The following is a 10912-nucleotide window of genomic DNA, read 5'->3' as shown; positions in this document are numbered from 1 at the left end:
CTGCATGAGCTTAAGGAAGGAGCCTGGTCTCTGAATAACTGTACTGAACAAAGCACCCACTTCTCTCGTCCCCATCTCTCCGTAAATTACTTTGTGACAACAATGAACAATAAACATCCACTGCAATAAGCCACCAAGATCTGGGGTTGTTTATTACAGGGGATATAACCTACCCTAATCGTTAATATGGAGTTCTTAATAAACTCCAGAAATGTGCTATTTAGGGCATGAAAATGAAAATTTAGTAGTTCTCAGAACTCACTTGGATTTTTAATAATGTTTAGCTTTACATAAAAATGCACACATTTGCCTGTATGGATCTGTTTTCAGTCTATCCGAAAGACCTTCACAGCCCACACTGAGCTGGAAGCAGGGGAATAAGGGAACAAAAGCATTTTGGAAAATCCATCAACGCCACTGTGTTCATTAATCAAAAATGTTTTTCTAACACCTACTACCTACCAAGCACCATGCTGGAGATTAAGGGCCGAAGGCTGAATGAAATGGAGGCGCTGCCCTTGAGCTGTTCACGGAGGGAACAGAGGGACTGGTCTATCAGTGAACAATGGGATGCCCACAGAAAGGAAGACATGTGTGAGAAAAAGCTGCAGCACAGGAAGAGCCACCTCCCCTACAAGAGCAGGAAAGGCTCCAAAATGCAGGGGCCTGGAAGAGGAAAGACACTGAGAGTTAGCAATGCAGGGAGAGGTGTTTGAGTTCTGTTCTCTGCTGAAGCAACCCGACCAAAAGCCTAACTCATTTCCTCTCCAGTTTGATGCAAGACTGTAGAAGCTAATCCAAGAAAAGAAGCAAAATGCAGCCTTTTTGTGATTTACAAGGTGATTTCTTCAGGTGGATTTTACTGACACTAAGAAATAAAAACTCTAACTTTTAAGAAAGTTTTCCTTAGTACTTGAAAATTTCCTGGCATAAAGCAAATTCTCCAGTTGAATCATACACATTACTCAGAGAGTAATAATATAGTTCATACACACCTGCACTCACAGGTGACCAGGTTCACTCACCAGAATGAAACCCATCCCACTTAAGGGAAGCTACATTTACCTCCCTTAACGCTGTTGACCATTCTCACAAACTTGGGGCACAAGACCAGGAAACTCTGTAACTGCTTATTTAGCGCTACTGGAAAAAAATAATTCACAGCCCGTGTCCCAGTGATGTGAGTCTCCAGCTTCGAAAGTGAGTTTGGTTTAGATGCTAGTGTTAGAAATCTGAAATGTCCCATCCAACGGAAGGGTGCTATGGGGAGGAAAACAAGAATATGCTGTCATTGAAAGATAAAACTAACTCCACTACATCCCCCCAAGTGCCACGCAAGATAAATGTGAACTGCACTCTCCCCCCTAGATCTATTTAGAGTCAAGCCTTTTTTGATTTACTGCCATTAGAGTTACCCCTTTATTGCAAATGTTTTAAATTTACCACAAAGATGGTTTGTGACGCAAAAAGGAAGAGTAACTTCCCGGGAGTCTACAAATGTTTCTGTCCTCATCTCTGGCATCTCACAGAATATGAAGATGAAAGAACGTGAAAAAAAAGTCTTAAAAATGAAAATGCATTGTTTTTTACATATTTGCAATCATTTTATACATATCACAATACAGCTCTAATTTTGATAGAAAAGGCATTAATATTGAAATAATCCCCAAACAAAACCCAAATCTGGCAAAATGCCACACTTACTTTTAAAATGTGTGGCTGCCCAAGTAAATAGTCCAAGTATAGAACAATTAAAGGTTTGAAGATATCTATTTTTCCACATGCTGCCATAATTTTAAAAACATTATTTTCCTACCATTTCCCATTTTTCTTGCTTTTCTTGGCTCTGAAATTATATGTTACCCAATCTCTAAGTTATCTCAGTTATTTATAACAATCTTCTTCAACAAAAGTTCATTAAGGAGGGAAAAAAGCAAATGAATTTCTATTTACTCCTGTAATTTAGGACAAAGCAATATGTGAAGTATACTATATACCAAAATAAAATATTTGAGAACAGCGTATCAAAACTATGGACTCTTTAATAAAATATTAATGCCATATGATAAAAAGGTATTTTTTGGTGTATAAACTATAAAGAAAACTGACCGATACTTTCTAAAGCTAGAGCAAATACTCATTTATTAATAAAAGAAAACAAAGAAATACACACTTGCCTTTGAAAGCTTTAAATGCATGTTTTAATGTGTCATTAGAAGTTTAGAGTTGGGAGAGCACAGCCTACCTAGATGGGTGAGTGTTAATACTATATTTTCTGTTTACAATGGGACAAAACACTATTTTTGAATAAAATATGATAAGACAGTATATAAAACATAACAGCAGCCACTGTTTATGGATTTCCTATTTGGGGCCTGGCTTTGTACCATGAACTTTATTTATCGTTTATTGTCATCCAGTCCTACCAAGTAAGTATTATTTCCCTTGTTTCAAAGATAGAGATGCTGAGGTTTACAGAGGTCACAGAGCCATTAAGCCAGAATTCCTAGTGAGGGCTGTACACTATACGTTATAGAAAAAACTGTTACATGACAAACGTTCTACTATGCTCTTCTATGATAACTGCTTAAGATTCCAATAAATTCATCTTATTCTTTGCTTGAGGTTTTCTTAATTGACTATTCCATTGTTCATTTCTGCAAAATTCAAAATCTTAAATGTAGAGTTTCAACATGTACTAAGGAATAAGAAAAATATCATTACGTATATACTTATCATAACGGTGATTACTTCTATGACTATAAATCATCATATAGTCTTTGATGTATTTTAGCACCCACAAAGGTCACAGAATTCCAATAAACATTCGCAAATAAAACTACTTCTAAATAGCCATTTGAAACACAACTTATCACCTAAATTTCTGGCTTGAATTAACACCCACTGGTGATTCACTCTCACGTGTCTCATCCAGAGCTATGTCGTTTTCCGCATTAGTTTCAGTGAGTTTCTGGCTCACATAAATAGAAATAGACTAGGGTAGATATTAAGAATCTTTCATCCTTTCTAAGATAAAAAGTTCAAATCCAAAGACATATGCAACATCACCTGGCTCCATAATTAATTATAAAAGTATTTTTCAAAGGAAATAGGATATTCAAGTATTTAAAGGAATATTTGATATTTTTAAATATGGTATTTTCAAAATAGCACAGCTTCCCCCACGTTAAGCTTACCTGGAAGATGGCATTGTATTTGAAGCCCTGAATTTTGTTGTAAACGGATTAGTTGACTCATAATCAAAATAGTCCTGACGATTTTCACTAAACGCACTAGGAGATTTGAAGTCACAAGGGCTATCGGATGCCCCATTGTTAAGTTTATCAGATCTTCTGCTATCTTTTTTCCCAGTCACTCTTTCAAACAGGCTAACTCTCTCCCTTTTCTCTCTTTTATTTTCTTTTCTTACTTCAACCGATTTTGAAAATAAATTCATGCTGCTGTCCCATGATTCACTGCTTTCTTCAAATGGATTTTTCTTCCTTGGCAGTGTTGCAAATTTTTGGGGTAATGAAGCAGTCACATTTGTAAATGGGTCATTTTGTCTTCCGAAAGTTGATTCACCTTCATCCACGCTGCTATCAGGTTGGTTCATTTTAGAAGTATCAAAGCTTAATGTTCTTCTGTGTGGAGATTTGAGACTTCCTGCAAACAATTTTGTAGTTGGTACAAAATCAGTGACACATTACATCACACCATTTGACACATTCTGTGTGCACACTGCTGCTTTTAGAATGAGAGCAATTAGCTATTTAAAGATATTAACCTTTAAAATAATCAAAGAAAACAATCCTAAAATGCCAAGGTATAGCAGCCTTAAGTATGTAGGCTAATAACAATTAGTGTATTTATTGTGAGACAATCAGTAATTTACTCAGCTCAGAAAAAAAACAATGTCAAAACTAGAGGTTCTGCTTGGCCTAACAGTGTTATAAATTCTCAAAGTTTTTTTTTTTTTTCATCATTAGAATTAAATTTACTTTCTTATTTCTGAACGTAAAAAGGTTTTCTCTAGGAACTTTCTAATTAGATGGAATTTTCATTTATGCTGCAGACTTTCGAGACAATAAAAATCAGCAGTTAAGAAGCCAGGCAATGAAAAGTGACTGGGACTCATTTTTATTACCATCTAGTAATGTAAATAAAATACGGAATGCAGACACGCTCTGCCTTTAATAAACTTATTGATTTTGAGTACAGTAGGTATCGATAAATATTTGATCACTAAATTTAGAAAATACTACCAGGAATCTAATTTTTATTTTCTAACTTTCGAAGTTAAAAATTCAAAGGGTATTTCAGGCCACTAAGGACACAATTAGAAAGAATGTGTCACTTACCACTTTCCGGAACCGTTCCAAAGGACTCTAGCTGGCGTCCGAGGAGACGCGTTTGCCCCACTGAGCCAGACTTAAGTTTCTCGGAAGATACATGGGCCCCAGTTAAATCAGACATCGAATGCGCTGAAGAGAGTCGCTGAGGACCCAACAGGAAAGGCTTTTTTGGTTTGGATTTCATAGATATTTCACTACTTGAAAATTCAGAATTGACATCGGGCATGTGAGAATTTGGAATGATTGCAGAAGATGTATCCGAAAACGTCCCATCGTTTTTTCTACCTTTCATCTTATCTTTTAATTTTGCAAAAGGAGATCTTGTTTTGTCCTTCATTGATAAGTCAAACATACTTGCTGTCATATTGTTCCTCATGAATTGAATGTTGACCTTTATCTCACCCCTGTTTTTGGCTCTTTTTCCTTGTTTGGATTCTAATCTAAACCACCTTAAAGAGAAGGAAAAACTGGGTTGTAACATGTCATGAAGAGAGGATATCAAGCTTTGTTATGTACAAATAGCTTTGCAGGTAAAGCTATGATACATCAAGGCAATCTTAAGCGATACATGGGAATCTGTCAGCCAGAACACTCTGGTTTTTCTCATTAATTTTTAAAAATTCATCACTGTCTCTGTGACATGACATATACCAAAACAAAACAAAAAAAAAAAAAACCAGGTCTTTACTAAGTTTGGAAAAGTTTTTAGATAACCTTTTCTTTCATGATTTGAAAATCATTCATCATCAAAAATTCTTACCAATGAGAGCTATTAACTGCATTTCCATCTGGGATAAGTGCTGTGATGGCCTGAAAACATTTTTTAAAGTTAAAAGACACTGAGGTACAAACTCTGAAAGAATCCATCAATACGAACTATTTTTCAGCACTATAAAATGATAATCACCACATTTTTAATAAAATATTTAGCCACTATCCCCAAGTATTTCTTCTGTAAAAATTATTAAAAGAATTTTGTTAATATTGGAGATCACTATATGTAGTTTGCTAATCATGAAAACTGTATGATATAATTTAGGTTAATGTAAAATGGGTCAGAGCCTTTTCTTGTATAAAAAAATGCAAAATGAATAAAATGCATAAAGTTATAAATAGTAATAAATCTTATAAAGAGTTTCTGAAGGCAAAAAGAAAGCTTAAATGCTTCCTGTTAGAATTTGCTTCATTTACTATCGCTACTGTGACAATATGGAATAAAAATTATTTTAATTGGAGCCAAATCTTATACTTTTATTCACTTCCTGAATGTACAACACTGCCCATTATTAAATGATGTGTAAGAAGCAAAGTTTACTTTGCTTTTGTTTACAGTATTTTTATCCATGAGAAAGTCTCCAGTTGTGTCACAAGTGGTCATTCTACATGGCGAACAGCCAAAAAACTGCAAAATCAAGGCTAGAAGAGAGTTTCTACAATGTTTTCACATTACTTAACAATGAAGCATAATATCCATTCCTGCAGACAGGTTATTATTTAAATACAGCTCTAATCAAGTGTAACATATTTTCTTAGCTACAAAGGAACTCTGATCTAATTTTACATTAGCTCTTTCTCTCATTGTTACCAACAGGATATGCCAGAAGGCGGCACATTTACTATACATCATGTGGAAGACCCGTTCACTGGTCTTTCCAGACAGGAGAAAATTGGCATGTAACACATATACCAGCTACATCTTAGCAAGTAACACCCAAGAGAAATCCATTCTTGATTAATTTGGAGCAATCTGATCAATTAAGATCTAGATGCGTCAAAACAAGCAATTAAAAAAAAATAATATCTTATAATAGAAAGCATTAACCTGAGACCCTAAACTTAGAAAACTCCTTATCTAAGGCAAACGGTGAAATTCTGAAAGCATGGAGACTAGAAATGACGGCAATAAACTCTGTGGACTAGAGAACCCTGAACAGCCAAAAACTGAGCACTTGAAAAGTCTGAAAATGAAACAAGGTTATATACCCAGTTATTAACTGACAGTTTCAGAAGATAGAAAAGTTTTCAATGAGGGAGAAATACTTCTAATAGATGGTACTTCAGAAATACTCTATAACATCTCGAGCTTTACAGAAAATAGATACACTTTTTAAGAAATGTACCAAAAACAAAACACCCAAGCATGTGAGATTTCCACGTGTATAGCAAATCAAAGCAAATCCAAAAAATAATCCAATAAATGAGGTGAGGGTAATTAAAATTCATAGATTTTTAGAAAAAAAGACCAAATAAATCATCTACTTTAACATCCTTATTTCGTAAATGAGGAAATTGAGGCACAGAGAATAAGTAACCTCCCAATGTCAGAGTAAAGTCAGTAAAAAAAAAATGCCCAAAGTTGTTGAACAACATCTGCATGAAAACAGAAGTTCTTTCATATCTGATGAGCCATATATGTTAAAGATTAAATGCACAGCTGGTAACATATGACACTGTATTTAATCAGGAGACATGACAGCCAAAGAGGAAGTCAATGTAGGTTTTCTCCTGCTAGAGTGTAAGCTCTATGAAGGTAGTTTGCCTTGCACTAAATCAATGTTTATTGAATTATTATTTCTAAAACTTAACTATTTCTAAAACAACCAAGCAATGTGTGTGTGTGTTGCATTTTGTTTTTCAGTAGGGAACACTGAAGACTTATGTGAGCTTTAAAGAATAAAGTCAGTGTTTGAACACAATCTGTAAATACAGTATTTTCCATCCTCCTCCCACCAAAAAAAAAAAAATCCTGCAAAAAACGTCAACAAATAAACTAATTTAAAAAATAGGCATGACAAACAACTTTAACTGCTTTGTTTTGAAAGTGATATAACAGAGAAGTCTTAATGAGACCTTCCAAAATCATCCCAGAGATAAAACTTGTTTTCCTAGGCTTCATAAAGATAAAATAAAGACACAGCATTTGGGGCTTAGTGGATTAATGCTAATTTTTTTCACCTCTTCAGTACAGGATTTAAACTGTATAGGCCTCTGTTCAATTTTTAGTGGGCATAAGTCCATGTTCAAAAACCACCACACATGTGGGAACTATTTGCAAGCAATTGGTGCTGTGTGGTCAGAAACGGGACAAGACTGGCAGTAAGGGTGCCAGAGGCCAGAACACAGGTGCACTGCAGAGACGCACACGAAAGTCCTAAAATCTGTGTGTGTTTGAGTCATACCTAACTCTAGGGACTCTGTTACTACTTTCCATGAGTATTAAAAAAAAAAAAAAACCACCACCCACTTCTGTTGTAAAAAAAAAAGAAAAAATCAATAGATTTTACATAACAGCATGAACAATTTTACCGTTCTATTATTAAGTGTATTATTCTCTTAAATCTCCTGCCAGAACCAACCCAGACACCCATTAAAGTGGGAGATACAGAAGTTCTCTTTCCTTGCCCCACTCAAAGTGCTCAGGCTCAGAAACCTTTCCCCCAATCCTCAAAAGAAAAAAAAAGGCATTTAATTTCAAGGTATAAAAATAAGTAAAATAATAGTTTTAGCTGTCACACTTCTTTGCCTAACATGACACAACTGGAAGACAAGCTGTAAATACTTGTCTTCAGTGTCAAGAGTAAAAAGTGTCACACCTAGCAGTTTCATGGGACTTCTAAATCAGCTGGTAACCTTCATCACTCATATGGGTTTTCTAAAAAGCACTTGGGAATACGCTGACAAGGTTCAGCAATGTGTAGAATATTAAATATCTTTCTTGCAATACACCAATGGCTCAAATCTGTCTCTTACTATGCCACATGTACAGCTGTGCTGGAAAAGGAAACTATTAAATATATTAAAAAACTAGAAATATCACCAATAAATATATCTCATCAAATATGTGGTCCCCATTTATCCACAAATAGAGATTTAATAACAAATGAAAATCACTTTGAATGCAATAACATCACAAGCCCTGTTGATAACATTTTAAAGCATTCCCTCCTCTGCCCCCCGCCGCCAAAAGTTCTAACCAATTTCATATAGTAGCCAATAGAGAATTTCTACAGGGAGACTACAATATTAGAGTCTTGTTTACAGCCAAATGTACTGTAATTGTGATGCTGCTAAAGATAAAGAGTAAAGCAAGAAGAAACTCTGAAAGCGTATTTCATCCTCAGAATCTTTGGGTTCGCAGGTGCACCTACTTTTACTTGGCAAATTTACATTTCAGAGAAGGCTTGTAATACATCATTCATTAACATTAAAAGTACTATAAATGCGGTATGAAATATGAAGTTACAATATACTTAAGTTCATGTTCAAAATACTCTGAATATTACATAGTGACATCCAAAATTGGAAATTTGAAATAAATTATTTGAAAATTATCCATTTTTTCTATTTAAATTTGATGAACTCCTCAGAGGAAAATGAATGACACTTTGTAGGTATCAAACAGTTTTACTGATACATAGGCAACTTTAAATCTTTTAAAACCTTTCTCTGACCTTTTTCCTAAAATATTTCCATCTCTTGAACTAGTCTAAATATTTACCATTGTTCATCTTGCATTCCTAATATTTATCTCTCTACCCTTTTACCCTACACATATTAACACTTAGGTAAAGACCTGATTCAAACTTTTTTAAAAATAAAAAACTCTAATCAAGAGAAGCTTGCAGGAAGATATGTATAAAAAACAAGGGATGGTTGTTTTAAAATATAAGAAATTAACATAGACTTCAAGAAAGTTATAAAAAAGTTTCTAAAAGGGTAAATAAATTTCAGTTATGGCTGAAAGGAACACCAAAGCTATTCTGAAAATTTGAATTCCTCTTATAAAGTCAACTTTTATTTTTCTCTCATTAATTCCATTTATAATTCAATTATAATGTTCTCTCAGACTAAAAAGATTGTAAGTTTAAGGTAGGGGTGAGTACACTAATCTCTGAAAACATTTTTCAATTTAAGACATAATATCCTAGTGTTAACTGATATTATGGGTTTTTAAATTAGAATATATGCAGCTGAAGTTTGAAAGTCATATTAAAAAGGTCATGTTTTCATTGAAGATGTCATTAAATCATTTCATCACAAGAATTTAATTATTGTTTCCAAACTTACAGTATCTAATACCGTCTAAACACACTGGCTTTGCACAACTAAATCTGAAGTAATACACCAGCTCCAACATATTGTAAATTCAAAGGGCAATGCTAGCGTGATCAAGGTTTAGGATGTTTGTACATACTTTTAAAACTTTTTTTCTTTGAACAGCTTTAGACTCCACCAAGATGTACTGACCCTGAAAAATGGTTGGGCTCAAATAAAGGCCAACTGTTTATAATGCTGAAATGAAATACTGCGTTCTAAACTTGATAATTTCTCTTTTGACAGTTTCAGAATTATATATATATATATATATAAATAAACATTATATGGGCAGATTCAGTTTTCTGCTATTCCATTTCCTGGAAAATTCTACGATTTAAAGATCGTAACAATTTACATACACGTTGTTTTGGTAAGTCAACACTTGATCCAGTCTTGTTATTAGTGAAACAATGTTAACCGTTAAAACCCAGTTCAAAGTATTCAATTATTTAAGATGATTACCTCAAACAAATGCGAGAGTAAGGGATTACTGATGACTCCATTTAAAAAATGTTTCTCCACAAGAGCTATTTTTACTTGAGATTCATGCAAATATGGCGCTTAAAACTGGGTCATATTTCAGTCCAAAAACCAATGCCCCAGGTATACAAATAATTTCCAAGAACAGAAAATCCGTAAGATATAAACTCCCCCAAATTCAAAATAAATTACATAACTTACTCTGTTTTCCTTCTTTGTTTGTCCTCAAAGATGTCATTGAGATTGATTGCCACCTGCCCTAAAAACTTATCCAGACCCACCAGGGACCTGTGCATAACTATGAGGAAAAGAATGTATTTCTCTGGATTCCCCTGCATCAGCAATCCAGGGAGCTCAAAGGAGGCCTCTTCCTTCCAGACTGGCTCAAGGGTTTTCTCAGCTACGGAGGTGGAGTACTTTTCCTTACCCAGCTGAATTATAGTGTATGTATCATTGGTGCCACTTTTGCCTTTTGGCTTAAGATCTTTGGCTTGGAGCACTGTGACCTGCACGTGGGTTGGAAACCACTTTTGGGCTTGCTCGGACAGCATCATTCTGTCCTTTCTCTCTGCACCGAGCTCCCAAGCACAGGCAAGTGCCCCTCCCGGAGGGAGCGCCTAATGCTTAATCACTGCATCCTAAGGGCACTTAACGGGAGACGGACAAACTCACAACTGTCCAACTTCCCTAGGGCTGATGTCAAACAGCTGCACCGGGGCAGTCCGGGGGCACGGCTGCTCTGGGGACGTCCCCTGTCCTCGGGAGACACCTGGGGCTCACCATCACCTGGCCGCGCCGTCCGGCCCCCGCGTCCGCACCTTCACTCTCCGCCCGCCGGGGGGACAAGCCCTCGGCGACGCGGGCAGCTACCCGGCCCACCGGCAGGAGAGGCCTGGCCGCCGGGCGGAGGGCTGCGGGGGTGAGGGCGCCCCCCGCCCTGCAGACTAGAGCTCGCCAGCCCCAAACGCAGCCTCCGGCCC

The 10912-nt window shown here is 35.9% G+C and overlaps 1 protein-coding gene across 2 annotated transcripts in view; it reads right to left on the bottom strand.

The window, feature by feature from the left end:
• The window catches only part of RAB11FIP2 (RAB11 family interacting protein 2), a 39071-nt gene extending 28177 nt beyond the window's left edge, over nucleotides 1-10894 (bottom strand). Inside the window, exons 1-3 of one of the 2 annotated variants that reach the window (XM_025039156.1) lie at nucleotides 10134-10894; nucleotides 4362-4804; nucleotides 3198-3666 (exon numbers count right to left, since the gene is read on the bottom strand). In XM_025039156.1, coding sequence (XP_024894924.1) covers nucleotides 3198-3666; nucleotides 4362-4804; nucleotides 10134-10486 — 1265 coding nt within the window. In that variant the 5' untranslated portion in view covers nucleotides 10487-10894. The remainder of the gene's footprint in view (nucleotides 1-3197; nucleotides 3667-4361; nucleotides 4805-10133) is intronic. The other variant, XM_006920826.3, reaches the window with a different exon arrangement.
• Nucleotides 10895-10912: the final 18 nt, after the last annotated feature.

The sequence above is a fragment of the Pteropus alecto genome, unplaced genomic scaffold (assembly GCF_000325575.1).
Source record: "Pteropus alecto unplaced genomic scaffold, ASM32557v1 scaffold177, whole genome shotgun sequence".
Lineage (NCBI taxonomy): Eukaryota > Metazoa > Chordata > Mammalia > Chiroptera > Pteropodidae > Pteropus > Pteropus alecto.
This window is presented reverse-complemented; position numbering and strand designations above follow the sequence as displayed.